This window comes from Schistocerca cancellata, chromosome 3 (assembly GCF_023864275.1).
Source record: "Schistocerca cancellata isolate TAMUIC-IGC-003103 chromosome 3, iqSchCanc2.1, whole genome shotgun sequence".
NCBI lineage: Eukaryota > Metazoa > Arthropoda > Insecta > Orthoptera > Acrididae > Schistocerca > Schistocerca cancellata.
In genome coordinates this window covers 626,709,096-626,730,144 of record NC_064628.1, presented here as the reverse complement: position 1 = coordinate 626,730,144, position 21,049 = coordinate 626,709,096, and the positions used below count along the sequence as shown (strand labels likewise).

Below are 21,049 nucleotides of genomic sequence, written 5' to 3'. Positions count from 1 at the left end.
CTCCTCCTTTCTCCATCTCTTTTCTAAAATACTTTGAAGCTAAGGTGTACCCTTCCATATTAAGCATTTCAATTTCACTACCTAAATGATGTTCAGAAATATAAATAATATCAACAGGATTTGTAGACTGTAACTTATCTAAACAGATCTGAAATTCATTAATTTTATTTTTTAAACCTCTGATATTTTGATTTAGTTAATTTACTATTACTTTTTTTTGTCTTCATAAGTATTATGCTTAACATTTTCAGATAAACCTTGTTTCAATATTGAATGTGTAGATAATGAGCTTAACCTAAAAAAGAACTACCGGTACTTCCATGAGTTGCAGTGTCCCCCCTTAAAGAATTTGCTATCAACATAGCCAGTATATCCTTCCCTATTCTATTGAGATGCAGGCCATGAGAAGTAAAGCCCCACCTACCAATAGTGTCAACAGGAACCAAACCAATCCCTGACCCAGCGCCAGCCTGAAGCAATCAACTCCATATTGATCCTCTTCACAGAGCTGTGCAACTTGGGTCAGTCGTACCACTTGAAAAAGGGCACAAACTCAACATTAGTATGGTTCATTGCTGATACTATTTTTACCAGGTCACTCTCAATACTGTAGCCGTGGTCCCTATCGATACTGTTCCCTGCTCCACCCACTATTACAATATGATCCTCCTTGGTGAAGCCTTTACACAAAGATCCTATGTCCTCTCTCACTTGGTTGAGAGATGCACTAGGCTTAAAAAAGTTTGTGACCTAGTGTCACCTAATTTTCTGTGCAGAAGTTGGCCCACACCTCTTCCATGACTGCTACCTAACAGCAGAATTTTCTTCCTACTTCTTACTTATTCTGAAGCAACAGGCTTCCTAACTGAATCCTGCTGTGCATCAGCTACACCTACATCTACATGGGACTCTTCATTACTTAACAGTGGCAGCAGGGAAAATCTATCTTTTGTGCTAACAATGAAACTGTCAGATACTGTCCTCTTTCTGTGGCTCCTGTTCCCTGCTACCACTTCCCACTTCTCTTCACCCTTCTCCCCCCTTAAGCTAATTAGTGCCTCCATAACTTTATCTAATTCAGCCTGAAGGGCTCTAATCTTCCCCTCCTGTTCTGCTATTGTCATATCCTGTTAACTACTGTTATTTGAAATCATCATCCCACATCATATATAATGGAAATAATCCCTTCATTTTGTTGAATGCAAATATACACTCCTGGAAATGGAAAAAAGAACACATTGACACCGGTGTGTCAGACCCACCATACTTGCTCCGGACACTGCGAGAGGGCTGTACAAGCAATGATCACACGCACGGCACAGCGGACACAGCAGGAACCGCGGTGTTGGCCGTCGAATGGCACTAGCTACGCAGCATTTGTGCACCGCCGCCGTCAGTGTCAGCCAGTTTGCCGTGGCATACGGAGCTCCATCGCAGTATTCAACACTGGTAGCATGCCGCGACAGTGTGGACGTGAACCGTATGTGCAGTTGACGGACTTTGAGCGAGGGCGTATAGTGGGCATGCGGGAGGCCGGGTGGACGTACCGCCGAATTGCTCAACACGTGGGGCGTGAGGTCTCCACAGTACATCGATGTTGTCGCCAGTGGTCAGCGGAAGGTGCACGTGCCCGTCGACCTGGGACCGGACCGCAGCGACGCACGGATGCATGCCAAGACCGTAGGATCCTACGCAGTGCCGTAGGGGACCGCACCGCCACTTCCCAGCAAATTAGGGACACTGTTGCTCCTGGGGTATCGGCAAGGACCATTCGCAACCGTCTCCATGAAGCTGGGCTACGGTCCCGCACACCGTTAGGCCGTCTTCCGCTCACGCCCCAACATCGTGCAGCCCGCCTCCAGTGGTGTCGCGACAGGCGTGAATGGAGGGACGAATGGAGACGTGTCGTCTTCAGCGATGAGAGTCGCTTCTGCCTTGGTGCCAATGATGGTTGTATGCGTGTTTGGCGCCATGCAGGTGAGCGCCACAATCAGGACTGCATACAACCGAGGCACACAGGGCCACCACCCGGCATCATGGTGTGGGGAGCGATCTCCTACACTGGCCGTACACCACTGGTGATCGTCGAGGGGACACTGAATAGTGCACGGTACATCCAAACCGTCATCGAACCCATCGTTCTACCATTCCTAGACTGGCAAGGGAACTTGCTGTTCCAACAGGACAATGCACGTCCGCATGTATCCCGTGCCACCCAACGTGCTCTAGAAGGTGTAAGTCAACTACCCTGGCCAGCAAGATCTCCGGATCTGTCCCCCATTGAGCATGTTTGGGACTGGATGAAGCGTCGTCTCACGCGGTCTGCACGTCCAGCACGAACGCTGGTCCAACTGAGGCGCCAGGTGGAAATGGCATGGCAAGCCGTTCCACAGGACTACATCCAGCATCTCTACGATCGTCTCCATGGGAGAATAGCAGCCTGCATTGCTGCGAAAGGTGGATATACACTGTACTAGTGCCGACATTGTGCATGCTCTGTTGCCTGTGTCTATGTGCCTGTGGTTCTGTCAGTGTGATCATGTGATGTATCTGACCCCAGGAATGTGTCAATAAAGTTTCCCCTTCCTGGGACAATGAATTCACGGTGTTCTTATTTCAATTTCCAGGAGTGTATGCCACAATGCTCCCTGTAACTGGAAGTAATCCTATTTAGGTCCACAATACTTCCTGTGTCCAATGGAATATATTACAACAGTTTCTTAAATGAATAACATTGTATTTCCATTGACATGGAACATCAGCCTTCAGAATGTCATAGGACTTACTTTACAAACTTATACAGGATGATACTCTTGGAGACAACATAAATATCATAGGTCTGTGGACCTAATGGTACACAGCTTTTTGGGACACTTTAGTTAATAAGTAGGCATTGTGAAAATAATCTGTGCAGTGTTGTACTGTACGTTATTGCCTACTTGCTATCAGAATAGTAATCAACTGGCACAGTTCATACATACACTGAAGAGCCAAAGAAACAGGTACAGCGGCCTAATATTGTGTAGCACCCTGCAAGCATGCAGAAGTGCCGCAACACGACGTGGCATGGACTCGACTAACATTTGAAGTAGTTCTGGAGGGAACTGACACCACGAATCCTGCAGGGCTGTTCATAAATTCGTAGAGTACAAGGGGGTGGAGATATCTTCTGAACAGCATGTTGGAAGGCGCCGCAGATGTTCTCAATAATGTTCACCTCTGGGGAGTTTGATGGCCAGAGGAACATTTAAACTCAGAAGAGTGTTTCTGGAGCCATTCTGTAGCAATTCTGGATGTGTGGGGTGTTGCATTGTCCTGCTGGAATAGCCCAAGTCTTTCTGAATGCACAATGGACTTGAATGGATGCAGGTGATCAGACAGGATGCTTATGTATGTGTCACCTATCAGTATCGTAGATTTCAGTGCTGGGCCATCTACAAGTGTCAGTGTGCAAACCATTCAACGAAACATCATCGATATTGGCTTTCGGAGCCCTAGGCCCACTTGTGTACGCTTGATGACTGCGCGATGCAAAGCTTTACACCTTGCCTGGGCCCATTTAACACCAACATTGGACTGTTGATGACTGGATACATGATGACTGGTCAGACAAGTCTCATTTCAAATTGTATCAAGTGAATGGACATGTACGGGTATGGAGACAACCTTATGAATCCATGAACCCTGCATGTCAGCATGGGACTGCTCAAGCTGGTGGAGGTTCTGTAGTAGTGTGGGTCTTGTGCAGTTGGAGTGATATGAAACCCCTGATAGGTCTAAATATGACAGTGATGAAGCTCTCCACACTGGTCTACCCTGTGTAACCCTCTTTGTCTCTGCGTAGCTGTTACATGCTACATCCATTTGAACCTGTTTAGTACAGTCAAGCTTTCGCCTCCCTCTATAAATTGTGCCACACACACTTCCCTCTGTTACCGACTTAACAATTCCTTGTTGCCTCAGGATGAATCCTGTCAGTTGATCATATTGATCATCAGGTTACAGTCTAACAATGGAAAAGCATGAATAATATTTGGCTAGTTTTTTCATAAAAATAAGCAAAATGCACATGTGTGTCATTTTTTATAATAGAAGTGCATCACATTTTGTTTACTTTAATGACAAAATTAGTCAAACATTGCAAATGCTATTCCATTGTTACACAGTGACCTGATGATGATTTATGTAGTCAACAGATCTCATCTTTTAATCAAGTTTTGTCACAAATTTTATTTCCTTATAATCAATAAAGATTCCATAACAAATAAATTTATGTTCAGTGTTAACAAATTTCTCTGTTTCAGAAATAATTTTCTTGTTATTGCCAACCTTCTTCTTATATTCCCTATCAGTTATTTTGCTGCTCAAAGTAAAACTCACCTAGTAATTTCTTCATCACTGCCTGATTTAAGTCAACTACATTCCATTACCTTTGTTTTACTTTTTTCATCTTATAACTTATTTTCAAGACACAATCCTTGCCATTCAACAAATCTTTCGTGTCTTTTGTCACCCATGATGAAATTGTATCTATATCTACATCTACATCATCTACATATATACTCTGCAAACAATTGAACTGTGCATGATGAATGGTACCCGTACCACTACTAGTCATTTCCTTTTCTGTTCCGCTTGCAAATAGAGCGAACAACAACTGTCTAAAAGTCTCCACAAGAGGCCTAATTTCTCACATCTTATCTTCACAGTCCTTATGGAAAATGCATGGTGGTGGCAGTAGAATCGTTCTGAACTCTGGCCTTGTGAAAAGAGCATCGTCTTCCCTCCAAGGTTTCCTGTTTGAGTTCATGAAGCATCTCCATAATACTTGCATGCTGATTGAACCTACTGGTAACAAATCTAGGAGCATGCCTCTGAGATGTTTCGATGTCTTCCTTTATTCAGAGTGGATATCCCAAACAGCACTCAAGAATTGGTCACACCAACATTCTATACATTCTCTCCTTTATGAATGAGTTATGGTTTCCCAAATTTCTCCCAGTAAAATGAAGTCAAGCATTTGCCCCCCCCCCCCCCCCCCTATTACCAACCTGATGTGCTAATTCCATTTCGTATTGCTTTGCAGTGTTACGCCTAGATATTTAATTGTGACTGTGTCGAAATGCACCTACTAATGCTGTATTCGAATGTTCCAAGATTGTTTTTCCTACTCATTTGCATTAACTTACATTTTTCTACATTTAGAGCAAGCAGCCATTCATCACACCAACTAGAATTTTTTTCTAAATCGCCTAGTACACTCCCACAGTTACTCAATGATGACACCTTCCCATTTCCCACAGTGTCATCGGCAAACAGCCATAAATTGCTGCTCACCCTGTCCGTCAGGTCATTTATGTATATAGAAGATAAAAGCAGTCCTATTACACTCCCCTGGAGGCACTCCTGATAATACCCTTGTCTCTGATGAACACTTGCCCTCGAGGACCATACTGGGTACTATTACTTGAAGAGTCTTGGATTCACTCACATATCTGGGAACCTAAACTGTAGGCTCAGACCTTTGTCAACAGTTTGCAATGGGGCACCATGTCAAATGCTTTCTGGAAGTCTATCAATATACAATCTGCATGTTGCTCTCCATTTATGGTTTGTAGGATATCATGTGAGAAAAGTGCAAACTGAATTCCTCACACCCGACACTTTCTAAATTCGTACAGATCTAGGGACGGGAATCTCCCGTGTTTTTATGGAACAAATTTATTATATTTTATAATTTTTATTGTGTTATATTATATATTTTATAATATTTATTATATTTGAACTCAGAATGTGTTGAAGAATTCTGCAACAAACCAATGTTAAGGATATTGGTCTGTAATTGTGCTGGTCACTTATAATATATGCAGGAGTCAACTGCGCCTTTTTCCAGTCACCTGGGACTTCTTGTGGGGCAAGAGATTCACAATAAATACCACCTACTTAAGGGACCATTGCTGTAGAGTATTCTCTGTAAAACTGAATTGGGATTCCATCTAGACCTGGCAACTTGTTTGTTTTCAACTCTTTCCGTTTCTTATCATTGACAAACCTCAATTTTTTTTATTTCTTCTCCCTGAACTTTCCAAATTTCTCCTTGGTTTTCTGCACTACTTCCTTGATGCACCAGATTAAATAACAGTGGGAATAGACCTTTCAATTCATATCTGCAAACTGGTTTCTGCACAAGTTACGGATAACTTTTTGCTGCTTATATGTTATCTCCGCTACCTACACAATTGCAGACAGTGTGTTTCAGTCAACACTGTTAAAAGCTTTTTCTAAATCTACAAATGATATAAATGTAGGTTCCCCTTTCTTCAGTCTATGTTCTAAGATACGTCATAGGGTCTGCATTGCCTTGTTTGTTCCTAAATTTTTCTGGAATACAAACTGATCTTGCCATTCTTCTGTAATTTTCACACTTGTCAGCTTCCGCCTTCTTTAGAATCAAAATTATTACATTCTTCTTGCTTGAAGCCTGGCAGTATTTCACCTGTATCATATTATTTGCATACCAAGGTTATCTGTAATTCTGACAGAAAGTCATTTGCTCCATGTTTCAACTTAAATCTGTCAAATTCTTCTCCAGTCCCTTATCCCCGATACCACCTTCATCTTTCTGTTCTACAAAATTGTCTTCAAATTTGTTTCCTTTGTACAGCTCTTCCTGCCTATTAGAATTTGTTTAGTCCTGGTTTGTTATCTGACAAGTGTGCTCTTGATATTTATCTAACTGCTGCTTTATTTTGCAAGAAGATTCCTTTAATTTTTCCTTTTGGTGACACCATTCTTTGCCATAGTGACATATGCTTCTGCAGCTATGTATTTCCTATTTAGCCGTTCCTGCTTTGGACTTCGTCTTTTTGTCCTCTGCTGCCTTCATTGTTTCATTTCTCAACTACCTATTTGTCTTCTCTTAAATTAAACTGTTGTCTAATACTCCCTTTGAAAGTCAACAGATGTTTTTTACAAAGTTATATGGGTCCCATGTCCTCAATTTCTTATCTTTCTGCAATTTCTTCAGTTTTAATCTGGATTTAATAACCAATAAATTGTGTCTGGAATCCACTTCTGCCACTAGAAATGTTTTGCAGTTTCAAAATCTCTATCTTACCATTATATAACATACCTGAAACCTGGTGCCACTAGATCTGTTCCATATATACAACCATCTTTCCTTCTTCATAAATCAAATGTTAATCATTATTAACACTTTTGCTGCGGCTGACACTTATAAGTGTCAAAACAAGCCACGTGCCAGTGTGGCTGACGCTTATAAGCATCCGCGCTCACTGTCGGATTACGCAGTCTAGTTGCAGTGTCTTAAGCTAGTATGAAAGCGTGTACACCTTTGTGTGGTCAGTTATCGAACATATATTGTTCGTAATGGAGACTAGTGAACAGACACCTGGACCTTCCAATGTGAAAAGGAGCAGGAAAAGTGTTAAATTAACAGAGGAACAGTTACTTAGTGTACTAGACGACGGTGATTTCCTGTGTATTGAGGATGAGGCATACCACGGAGATTATCATTTAGAGGCTGCAGAAGAACTGCAGAGTGATGATAGCGTGGAAGCACAGCTTTCGAATCCGTTTCAGGACAGTACCTGCCGTTTCAGAGTGTTGCTGGGCCGCACTGGAGAGTTGCACGCCTGCACCGATGCCGCAGCGAAAGTGTTAAATTATGCTCTCTGCAAAACACCTACCGGGAGTATTCCCCTTGCATTCCTTCTTCCCATTTGATGTTCTCTTCTTTTCTTTCTTGTCACCACTGACCACAAATTCTCACTACATCTAACTTCAACTTATGCATTTCTTTTTTAGAGTCTCTTACCTAACTACCTTGTGTAAGTGACATAACATTCCATGCTATGAACTGTACAACACCATAAGGTTTTCCCATGACATCATCCTGAGTAGTCCCTGCCGTGCAGCTATTTTACCTATGGAATATTTTTATCCAGGAGGACACCACCGTCGCCAGCAAATATTATTATAGAGTTGCACATCCTTGGGAAATATAATGGCTAGTTGCACTTGACTTTTAGCTGATTACAGGAAGAACAATGTAAGGCAGTGTTGGCTAATATTATAAGATCAGACAGCCATTCAGTCTCTTGCCATTGCACATCTCCAGAAACCATATGTTAGCCTAACCTTTCTACAGGTACTCTTCTGTTGTTGTTGCATCTACTTTATGCCTGACACACAAGCCACGCATCCGTGATAAGGTCCATGGTTTGCAGGGAGGATGTACATGATATCTTTTGTTTTTTGTTGTGATACTTCAGTTTTTTGTTATTCCCTATTGTCAGATTAAGTGTTTTCACTTCGTTGCACACAATTGAAAAGGAAAAGCGCCGTCCCACTCGGTTTTAAAACACTAGTACTTTGTGAAGTACCAGCATGCATGTCACATGCTTACAAGTCATAAAAACCATTATAATATTTCCCAAAAACATTAAGGGTTTAAAGTCTTTTGTCAACAGTAATTATTATGAGTCACCCTAAGCCATGCAGTATGTACAGTCCACGCCTACTTCTCTCATCACTTCTTTCATCCTTTGAGCCCTTTTCAAGTTGTGCAGTTGGTTCGCATAACAGTTTCTGTTCGTTATTGGCTTCCAGACTAATTTTCCAGGGCAACATAACTTATGTCATTGAAGTACTTATGCTACATAAGTGAATTATAAAAATATTGCTGATAAATGAAACTCCAGTTGGCTTCCATAAATGATTAATGCTATCTGTCACTAACAGAATAAATAAATGCAATTTACACTTGAAAATTCATACTTATGATTAGACTTTTTGCCTATATGTAAAATTTAATGATCATTTCAATATTCATCTAATCAGTCACCAGCAGATTTAAGACAAACTTGAAAACTTCCCTTAACTATCATTGTTTTATAGCTATAACTTTGGCATCGAGTAAAATCAAATTAGATGTCCATGTTTTAACCTTCATGCAGTGACTTGCATCATTTTTCTAAAGAAGCTGTTATTCATTATGACTGAAATATTGGTTGTTGAGATAAACAAAAATGAGTTCAGTCAAATGCTCACCAGCAGTTAAATGATGGGTAATATACACACAGTTGAAAACAGCAGAATCAAATTATTTTTTCTGTTCTTAAATGTGCCTATATGCCACACATCTGCAAGTGTGTTTGCTAAATCTCTACCGGAAATGTAATACCAGGTAGTTATAATTAAACTGATGCAGTTCCAACTGCTGCAGTGTGAGCTGTATACGTCACAGATATGACCCTTAATCAGTGTGCTCATGGAGTATGTTGGAAAAGATAATAATTCCACTTTCTACCACCAGGTGGAAATATGGCACTGTAAGCAGTCAGAGTGTGGTGTGGGCACAGGAAAAGGGGAGGGACAATCAGACACATGATATTAGTGGTTCTGGCACGTTCATTAGGATATAGTCACAAGTTTCAACATGTGTTCTGTATGAACTCCTGATTCAGTAACATGCTGCATCCATAACATGGCATGGTCGACAGTTGCTCACAGCACATCCGATGTAATCAGAGCAATACAACACAAAACATGAACTATCATCATTTCTTTATCTTGTCCACATTCACAAAAATTATTGAGAAAGTACTTCATACCAGACTTGTGATGTGAGGGCATCACAAAAACTTAGACACCTTTTTGGAAAAAAACTATGTCTACAACTGAATCTGTATTTTTCTTTCACAATGTACTGGAATCCTACATAAAAAAATTGAGCCAATTGGTATATTTTGTGATCTTTCTAAGGGTTTTAGCAGTGTGGGTCACAAAACAGTACTCTCCAAAGTGTGCCACTGTGGCATTAGGGGCAGTGGGACACTGGATAAAATCCTACGTACAAGAAGCAGAAGGTATTTTTGGATAAGAGCAGCAAAGCTGGTGGAAGGGGGAACTGTACTGCATGGAGTACAGTCCTCCACCACTGCTATTTCTCAAAATTTGGGGTTGCTTAAAGTAGTTTTTGGTAACTGTTTTGGAGTTCAGGGTAAAAAAACTTAACATGGGAGATTTTATAAATCACATAAACCATAAAAAGGTCAACTTACAACAAATAAGTTTTCATTAATTTTCTGGATACAGAAGATGACAATATTAAAAAAAAATTATGTAACAAAACTCACTGGATATTTCTGTCTTCTACCCATTTTGTCATTCTGATTCTTCTCTGTCTCTTTTTACGGAATATGTCAATGATATTTTCAATGTCCATATCCCTTTCTTTATGGATATTTGCCAGAGCCAATCCACCTGCCCCACTGTGTTACTCAAATAAGTCTTTTTTCATCTCAAAGTAGAGAAGCTTTGTTGTTTCAGGTCTTTTACTTTCATCAACCCACTTTTTCTTCCATAGTTTCAGCTCTCCTTTAATTAAAAGTGAATAACTCTCCAAAAACTGTCTCTATAATGTGCTTTCACAAATTCCTGTTACTCTTGTGTGTAGTTTATATCTACTGGTCGGTAGGTGGTGCGCACCCACTGGCGTTGCCAGCACTGAAACGTGTCTACAGAATGTGCGTGTCCGGAAAAATAATACGATTTGACCCAGATGTCAGGTGATTTCGAAGTTTTTGTCTGGGGGGGTCAGCAATTTAAGTGATGATAGGCATACCAGGCATATTTAGCTTTCTTGATTATTGTAATTGGTACATTAATATACATCCAGTGTATATTAATAAATAATACGACACCCATTGTAAGTTAAATGATTTTTATCGGTTTAGGTAGTAAGCTATTTGCCTTTCTTATTCTTTTGTTAAAATGTGTTTGAAATACATTGCAACCAATATTGCTACATAATTATTAAAAAAATGATTGACTCTGTTGAAGTAATATATTTGATGATTTCTGGAGTCATTTTATCCAGTGTATTATGATACTCCATTGGAAGGGGGGGAGCTCTTGTGCCCACCCCCCCCCCCCCCCCCCCCCCCTTTGCCACTGCACCTGTGTGACATGCATGGACACACAAACAAATTACAATTTCAAAAAAACTGTATGATTTATTCAAGAGAAAGAACTGAGCAAGTTAACAACACATTGGTCCTCCTTTGACCATTATACAAGCAGTTATTTGGCTTGGCACTGATTCAATAACTTTTTGGATGCTGTCCTGGGGGCATCATCCAAAATTCTGTCCAGTTGGAATATTAGATCACCACCATCCCAAGTGGGTTGGAGGGTCCTGGCCATAATGCTGTAAACATTCTCAATTGTGGAGAAATCCAGTACCCTTGCTGGCCAAGGTAGGGTTTGACAAGCATGGAAACACGCAGTAGAAACTCATTCCATGTAAGGAAATGTAAGTCCAGGATGGCATCCCATGAAAGGCAACAAAATGGGGCATAGAACATTGTTGATGTACCACTGTGCTGTAAGGGTGCCGCAAATGACAACCAAAGGGTCATGCTGCAAAATGAAATGGCAGCCCAGACTATCACTCCTAGCTGTCGGGCCATTGGTGACAGTCAGGTTAGTGTCCCACCACTGTCTGGGGTGTCTTGAGACGTGTCTTCACTGGTAATCGAGGCCCAATTCGAAGGAGGACTTTGAACACAGTTCTACTCCAGTCAGTGAGATTCCAGGCCACAATGACCAGTGAAGGCTTATGGGGAGACGCCCCAGACAGCGATGGGATCACCAGCCTCACTCACATGCCATACAACCCGACAAACAGTATTGATGGTCTGGGGTGTCATTTCATTTCATAGAAGGATCCCTTTTGTTTTCATTTTTTCATGTTTTTGTGTTATGTTGATGATATTCTACACACTGTTTTGTTTCCCTTCATGGCAAGCCCCCATGGGCTTACATTTCGGTACGATAATGCCTGCCCGAACACAGTGAGAATTTCTTCTGCTTATCTTTGTGCTTGCCAAACCCTACCTTAGCCAGCAAGGACGCATCTCTCCCTAACTGAGAAGGGTTAGAGCATTACGGGCAGGGCCCTCCAATCAGCTCAGGATTTTGATGATCTAATGTATTAACTGGACAGAATGTAGCACAATATCCCTCAGGACATCCAACAACTGTATCAGTTGATGCCAGGCTGAATAACTGCTTGCATAAGAGTCAGATGTGGACCAACACAATATTGACTTCCACAATTTGGGTGTTCTCTTGAATAAATCAATTTTTTTCTGAAATTATAATAGTTTGTTTGTACATGTCATCACATCTGTACTGTTTGGATAGTTCTCCCTTGGTGCATCTTTTTGTCTTAGAGTGTATAAATATGACTTACATTTTTCACAATACATGCTTGTTCACTATGTTTGACAACAGTACGCACTGTGACAAACAATAAACATTCCACCGCTATATAGGATATGCCAACACTTTACTCTACGAACTCGTAACCTGGTTCAAAGTAAACTCTCTGTCAATAAATATGAGTAAAACTAATTATGTCCATTTCAGTTTTAATCACTAAATCCTGTAGGAGAAACCTATTGTACGCAGCAGTCAGAAAATATAAAGGGTAGACTGTCCCACATCCTTAGGTATCTGCATTGGTGGCAAGGTTACCTGGGAACATAATGTTGTCCAGACCCTACAAAGTTTGTCCTCAGCTATTTTTACTGTAAGGACATTGGTAACATCAGTGTCACAAAATCTACTCACTCTGGGTACTTCCACTCTTATGTGCTGTGGAGTTATTTTCTACAGCAGTTCATAAACACCTAAGAACATTTTCTTTCTGCAGAGAAAGACTAACAAATTATTTGCAGAGTTTCCCCACAAGAAATTCATGTCAATCTTTTTTAACAAACATGTGCTATCACAACATCCAAATAAATACTATTATGAGCTCCATGGTTAACAATCCTGTGCACTATGAAACCAGTGAAATTTACCATGTTCACAATGGAAGGAAGGCTGACCTCCACTGTTATTTCAAAAATCTAACCTCGGCACAAAGGTTTACAGTGTTCCGATACTAATATGTTTAGTTCATTGTCTAATAGTATCAGAGGTCTGTGAATTAACAGTAAATTATTTAAAACTAAAGTAAAGATGGATTTGCTCAATTAAACTTTATTCATTAGAAGAATTTTTATAAGATATAGTTATAGACTTATACATATATTTTGATTGTCTGTTTGTTATGTATTATTGTACATGTACTAATTATTGTACTATGCCTATTTTGACGTAGTTCTGTGTCTGTAAATTAACTGTACTTTCCCTTAGAATCACTTTAAACATTCTATGTAATTTATATGTATATATTTTTTTGACTTGCTCCTACCATCTCACATGCATAAAAGGATCAACAGAATGTCTGAGTCATTACAGATATGCAAAGATGCAAAATAGTCACAGAATATGGTCCTTGTGAAAAAAAAATGTTAACATTATTATTTCAAATACTAAATCTCTCTTACTGATTGTTGAAACGGTAATTGATGACAGTTGATCTTAAGTGCTTTGATTTACTAATTACTTACTGTGGTTTCTTCTCTCCTTTCCATTTGTACTAGGATCTAAATCTTAAACACACAGGGTTAGTGTGCTGTCTGCAAAGTACTTTGCTGATAGGCATGATCTGCTACATCACACAATTTAAAATTATCCAGACAACGTGAACTGTAACTTGAGTCATCAATTCACATATAATTTGTAGCCCAGTGATTACGTGGGCAAAAATATGAGAGAGATCATGTATAAAATTTAGCTGTACAGTTCATCATTTGCTTATGACAACAGTGATTTGTAGCCATGAATAATCTTTGAGCGCCTGTAGTGGTGTTGGTGGTAGCAATGGTAGACAACAATGATGCCTTTATTGTGGTAGTCCCCTTATATCTGTGATAACTGATCAAGAAATCTATAAAAATACAGATATGCCTTTTTACACACACACATTGAAAAAGTTCGCACAGTATGCGGTACCCCCACCTTCTGCGCCCCCCCCCCCCCCCCCACTGAATCAAGATAAATTCTTCAACAATCCACTCTGTACATAGGAGACGAACAGTCAGACTAAGGCAGCTGCTGTTATAAGCACAAGGAAAGACTGCTGGGATAGACAACTTGGTCAATGGGGTTGAGGCATTTACTGGACGAACTGTATTTTGTCTCGAGTGAAATTTGAGACTGAGGAACGCTCGGTAGGGAGAATGCAGCATGTATTCCTGGATGGAGAGAAACAGACAGTTATGTGAGTAGCTCCATGTGTGCACAACGACCCTGTTCATGTTGCATATTAATGACCTTGCAGACAATAATAGTAACATCAGATTTTTAACAGGTGCAGGTATCCATAATGATGTACTGTCTAATTTTTAAAACCGCACAAATATTGAGTTAGATCTTGATAAGATTTGAAAGTGGTGCAAAGACTGGCAACATGCTTTAAATGTTAAAAATGTGAAATTTTGCACTTTATAAAATGAAAAAAAATGTAGTGGTTTGCAGAGTATGGATCTCATTTAAGATCACTTTGTACATATCGTATGTTCAGGTTCCATCACAAGTTTTGCTGGTATGTAAGTCATATTGGTATGTTTTTGTGTATGTCATACTCCAGTATGAAGACCAATGAGAATTGACACCTAGCAATATAAACACAAGCCCATGTCTTTCAGCTCCACTTAATTCCCATGGTTATGTCTGATGGTCCTATTTTCTGAAACGGGCATATTAAGCAGCAAAGAAGTTTCTATTAGAAACTGACATTGAATAGTCACGTAAATTGCAGAAGACTGTTTAATACACAACTGTAGTGCACATTTTGGACTCATTCCCCCCATATAGGATTTTGTTGCATATCTACAACGTTCAAACTTAGATAATTGTTATTATTCTAAACTTTTCTCATCCAAGTGCCTCCTACTGTGGGTCTGCCATTTCAGCTTGTTGATTCTGAAATGCCTGCTAAGAGAATTCACCAGCCAGTGATTTCTAATTTTATATCACTTAGATCTTTGTCTAATAAAATGAGTATTTCTAACAACTATGAAAAAGTTAACTTAATCTTGAATACTTCAAAGCTGTAAACTATTATCCTATTCTTTTTCAGGTTGTCACAAACAAGGAATTCACACAAGCCTTTGCTAGAGCACTGTGGCGGCCAGCTTTCATCCCACTGCCAGAAATGGTTTTGAATTTGGCCTTCAGTGAAGACAGAGCAAAGATGATTACAGAGGGACAAAAGGTTATTCCTAAACGAACCCTGTCCTATGGGTTCCAGTATAAATTTCCTGACATTGAGTCAGCTTGTAAAGATATTGTGAGCTCAAAGTAATTTTGAAAATGAATCTCAATTAAGTTATTAGACTGGCTGTAATTAAAAGTGTCGTTTCCAACATGTGGTACAATGTTTTTCTTTTATCTCCAAAGTGCTTATCCTCTCTTTACCATGAGTGTTTGGGGGGGGAGGGGGGAGATGGAGGATCAATCCAATAATGAATGCTGTGGTCACAAACAATTTCACCATTACAACTGCACAAAGGATGGGGATATTTAAAGTGGAGGATGTCTTACGTGATTGGAAGCATTCTTCAGGAACATAAAATAAAATCTAGCAGGTTATGCTCAGTGTTGTAGATTAAGACGATTTAATGTGCTATTTCTGAATACAGAGTGTTCGACTATGTGCTTAGAGGATGGCACACTGTAAAAAGTAGTTTTATTCTTGGATCCATAGTATCACTAAATTTCTTAAAGATAGGAATGTTCCTATCAATAATAAAAAAATAAAACTTTTTTCATTGGAAATTTGTTAATATTATCTCCTTTGGTATCATCAGGAAACATCACAAAAAAATTATGTCACATGCTTCCATCTACATGGCAATGGAACAATCAACTGAAAAAGAAATAAATATTGCACAATTGCAGATGTGAAGTTCTGTAACTAGAACAAAAAATGTGAATGGCATACTGATAAATGGAAGCATATAACCTAATTTTTGGTAGGCTGTTGCATGATAATGCCCAAGAAGATGAAATTACCTTAACTGCTAATGAAATGAAGGGTGTTTCAAATAAACACAGCCACACAGAACACTGACTTCTTTCAAGATACTGTAAGGGACCTGAAATGCATCGGAAACAATAGTACTCAGTTCGTCAAGGTTCACTTTTAACTTATTTTGTATTGCTCCTTATAAACGCATAGTAGGATTCTCACCTATGCAGACTAGTATTGAAAATTTAATAGTATCTCATTTGATTAACATCAATTAGGAATGTGCCTATGCTTGTACACTTTACAAATATATTTTCCCTTCAGTTTGCATCTTTCTCTTTACAGAAAACTCTTCAGTTGTTATACATGAAGATTTCAAATTGGCCGTGAAGAAAATGTTAAGATAAATGAAAGTGTAGTAACTTTACAAAATGTTTTTAATCCTTGACATTTATGTGAAATGCATACATAGTTGATGGAGTTAACACATAAAGGAATTCAATAGATGCATGAACACCCAGAATTTCTTCCTGAGAGTCAAGGTTCAAAAGTTGTTGCACTGCGACCTGTTTCACATGTCTGCCAGTTCGACGATTTCTGAGTTCTCCATTCACTGGACAAGGTTGTCTGTATATGTATATATGTCTAGTTGCTTCACATATAGCAACATATGACAGATCTGCAACAGAAGAATAATAAATTAAGTTTTGACCGCTTAACCATCTAAACGCCTCCATTTTTTCCATGCAAAATCACAGAGCAGTTTTATTCAATAATTACAATAGTTGTAAGGACAGAATTAAAGGAATGTAACAACAAAACCACATAATATGTGGTGGAAAACATGAAAATTTCATTCAACATTATGAAAGCAGAATAAACTTATTGGTAATTTTTCTGAGTGTTTTATATCTTGAAGCAAGGTTCCACACACAAGCTCAGGAATATGGTTACAAAATTGCTCCTTCAGATGTTGCAACCAAAATACTTTTTTTTTATTATTATTATTATAAATGTGTGGTGTCTGTTCTTTCAGACATGTCTGAAAGAACAGACACCATGCATTCATAACAAATAGAAAACTTATTTCCCTCCAGTGGGAGTCAAAACTTAGACAGCATGAACAATGTGGACGGGTAGGTGGTGCTTGGTGGTAGTGTGGGTTGGACTGGGAACAGGCCGAGATAGTCAATGCATTTATGATAAGCACTGTGTTCGGATGGCATTGTGGGTTACGCAGCTGCCTAGTAAGCAGGTGATCCCAGGTTTGAGTCCCAGTCCGACACACAGTTTTACTCTTTGCTGCCGATTCCACAGAAAGTCCCGATGCAGCTAACATCATCAGTTCCTTCCCCTTCCTATTATTTCTCCCCTTCCACCTACAATTTGCAAAAAGAAAAATGGTTCTCTAGGAAAATAACAATCTACAAGGTTGCAAAGCAACAGATAAAGATCAGACACGAAAATCTTAACTTTTGCTGTGCAAACAGCGCACAGAAATTATGTCCAAAACGAGAACAGCAGGGTCCACGAAATTGTTCAGAAAGAGCTGAACACACAAGTTCACATTGCCCATGGCTGGGAGATGGGGGGGATTAATAGTACCATAGTTTGTATTAAAAATTCACAGGTAAGTTTCAATACTTTTCAGTAAATATTCTGATACTTACTACTTTTATCAGTGCCCAAATACGTTGCCACACATACCATTTTACAATATATATGCCAACTACGCTATGTGACAAGATGGTTCTACAGACAGGATAACTTTCAAAATGAAACTCCGGTACCATACACACAAATAACAATGGCTCCTATCTATGGAATTTATTGACATCCTAAAATTGCAACTGATAGGCTGACCCATGTACCTTGCCACTAATGGGGAGACTTGTGTGCCTCAGTGAAACAGATAGCCGTATGATAGGTGCAACCACAACCACAATGGAGGGGTATCTGTTGAGAGACCAGACAACCATGTGGTTTTGGAAGAGGGGCAAGCAGCCTTTTCAGTAACTGCAGTGGCACCAGTCTGGATGATTGGCCTTGTAACATCAACCAAAGCAGCCTTGCTGTGCTGGTACTGTGAACGGTTGAAAACAAGGGGAAATAAGGCTGTAATTTTTCCTGACGGCAAGCAGCTTTACTGTATGATTAAATAATGATGGCATCCTCTTGGGTAAAATATTCGAGGTAAAATAGTCCCTCATTAGGATCTCCAGACAGGAACTACTCAGGACGACGACGTTATCACGTTAAAGAAAACTGGCATTCCACAGATTGGAGCGTGGGATGTCAGATCCCTTAATTGGGCAGGTAGGTTAAAGTTAGATATAGTGGGAATTAGTGAAATTCGGCGGCAGGACGAACAAGACTTCTGGTCGGGTGAGTACAGGGTTATAAATACAAATCAAATAGGGCTAATGCAGGAGTTGGTTTATTAATGAATAAAAAATAGGAGTGCAGGTAAGCTACTACAAACTGCATGGTGAAAGCATTATTGTAGCCAAGATAGACGTGAAGCCCATGCCGACCACAGTAGTACAAGTTTATATGCCAACTAGATCCACAGATGATGACGAGATTTAAGAAATGTATGATGCGATAAAAAGAAATTATTCAGATAGTTAAGGGAGATAAAACTTTAATAATAATGGGGGTTTGGAATTCAATAGTAGGAAAAGGAAAAGAAGGAAAAGTACTAGGTGAATATGGACTCGGGGTAAGGAATGAAAGAGGAAGCCGTCTGATAGAATTTTACACAGAGCATAACCAAATCATAGCTAACACTCGGTTTAAGAATCATGAAAGAAGGTTATATAAGTGGAAGAGGCCCGGAAACACTGGAAGGTTTCGATAGATTATATAAAGGTAGGACATAGATTTACGAACCATGTGTTAAATTGTAAGACATTTTCAGCAGCAGATGTGGACTCTGACCACAATTTACTGATTAAGAACTGTAGATTAAAACTGAAGAAACAGCAAAACGGTAGTAATTTAAGGAGATGGGACCTGGATAAACTGAAAGAACCAGGGTTTGTAGACAGTTTTAAGAGACAGCATTAGGGAACGATTAACAAGAGCAGGGGAAGAAATACAGTAGAAGAAGAATGGGTAGCTTTGAGGAATGAAATAGTGAAGGCAGCAGGTAAAAAGATGAGTGCTAGTAGATATCCTTGGGTAACAGAAGAGATATTGAATTTAATTGATGACAGGAGAAAATGCAGTAAATGAAGCAGATGAAAAGGGGTACAAACATCTCAAAAATGAGATTTACAGGAAGTGCAAAATACCTAAGCAGGGATGGCTAGAAGACATATACAAGGATGTAGAGCCCCATATCACAAGTAATAAGAGAGATACTGCCTAAAGGAAAATTAAAGAGACCTTTGGAGAAAAGAGAACCACCTGTATGAACATCAAGAGCTAAGACGGAAAACCAATCCTAAGCAAAGAAGGGAAAGCACAAAGGTGGAAGGAGTATATAGAGGGTCAACACAAGGGCAATGTACTTGAGTGCAATATTCTGGAAATTCAAGAGGATGTAGATGAAGATGAAATGAGAGATATGATACTGTGTGAAGAATCTGACAGAGCACTGAAACACCTAAGTTGAAACAAGGCCCCATGAGTAGACAGCTTTCCATTAGAACTACTGATAGCCTTGGGAGACCCAGGCATGACAAAACTCTACCATCTGGTGAGCAAGATGTATGAGACAGGTGAAATACCCTCAGATGTCAAGAAGACTATAACAATTCCAGTCCCAAAGAAGGCTGGTGTTGACAAGTATGAAAATTATCGAACTACCAATTTAATACACCATAGCTGCAAAATACTAACATGAATTCTTTACAGAATGTAAATCTGGTAGAAGCCAACCTCGGGGAAGATCAGTTTGGGTTCCATAGAAATATTAGAAAACGCGAGGCAATACTGACCCAATGACTTATCTTAGAAGACATATTAAGGAAAGGCAAACCTGTGTTTCTAACATTTGTAGACTCAGAGAGCACTTTTGACAATGTTGACTGGAATACTCTCTTTCAAATTCTGAAGGTGGCAGGGGTATAATACAGGGAGCGGAAGGCTACTTACAATTTGTACAGAAACCAGATGCCACTTATAGGGAGTGAGACAGAGTTCTAGCATATCCCCAATGTTATTCAATCTGTATATTGAGCGAGCAGTAAAGGAAACAAAAGAAAAATTTGGAGTAGGAATTAAAATCCATGGAGAAAAAATAAAATCTTTGAGGTTTGTCGATGACATTGTAATTCTGACAGAGACAGCAAAGAACTTGGAAGAGCACTGAACGAAATGGACAGCGTCTTGAATGGAGAATATAAGATGAACATCAACAAAAGTAAAATGAGAGTAATGGAATGTAGTCGAATTACATCAGGTGAAGCTGAGGGAATTAGATTAGGAAATGAGACACTTTAAGCATTAGAGGAGTTAGTAGGAGAGCAAAATAACTGATGATGGTCAAAGTAGAGAGGATATAAAGTGGCGACGCTATAGCAAGGAAAGCGCTTCTGAAGAAGTGAAATTTGTTAACACCGAGTATAAATTTAAGTTTCAGGAAGACTTTTCTGAAAGTATTTGTACGGAGAGTAGCTATGTATGGAAGTGAAACATGGATGATAAATAGTTTACACAAGAAGAGAACATAAGATTTCGAAATGTGGTGCTACAGAAGACCCTGAAGATTAGATGGGTAGATCAAGTAACTAATGAGGAGGTACTGAATAGAATTGGGGAGAAGAGGAATTTGTGGCACAAACTTGACTAGAAGAAGGGATCAGTTGGTAGGACATGTTCTCAGGCATCAAGGGATCATCAATTTAGAACTGGAGGGAAGCATGGAGGGTAAAAATTGTAGAGGGAGACCAAGAGATGAGCACACTAAGTAGATTCAGAAGGATGTAGGCTGCAGCAGTTACTCAGAGATAAAGAAGCTTGCACGGGATAGAGTAGCATGGAGAGCAGCATCAAACTAGTCTCTGGACTGAAGATCACCACCACCACCACCACCACCACCACCACCACCACCACAACAACAACAACAACAACAACAGGCTTTTTAACAAT

The 21,049-nt window shown here is 39.6% G+C and overlaps 2 protein-coding genes across 3 annotated transcripts in view; one reads left to right on the top strand and one right to left on the bottom strand.

Moving 5' to 3' along the window:
* The window catches only part of LOC126175552 (epimerase family protein SDR39U1), a 49,665-nt gene extending 34,316 nt beyond the window's left edge, over nt 1-15,349 (top strand). For both annotated transcript variants that reach the window (XM_049922397.1, XM_049922396.1), the window contains exon 6: nt 15,062-15,349. In XM_049922397.1, the coding sequence (XP_049778354.1) occupies nt 15,062-15,286 (225 nt within the window). In that variant the 3' untranslated portion in view covers nt 15,287-15,349. The remainder of the gene's footprint in view (nt 1-15,061) is intronic.
* A 770-nt stretch (nt 15,350-16,119) lies between these two features.
* Nucleotides 16,120-21,049, bottom strand: part of LOC126175551 (nudC domain-containing protein 1) — a 121,736-nt gene continuing 116,806 nt past the window's right edge. Inside the window, exon 10 of the mRNA XM_049922395.1 lies at nt 16,120-16,631. Within this exon, the coding sequence (XP_049778352.1) occupies nt 16,390-16,631 (242 nt within the window). The 3' untranslated portion in view covers nt 16,120-16,389. The remainder of the gene's footprint in view (nt 16,632-21,049) is intronic.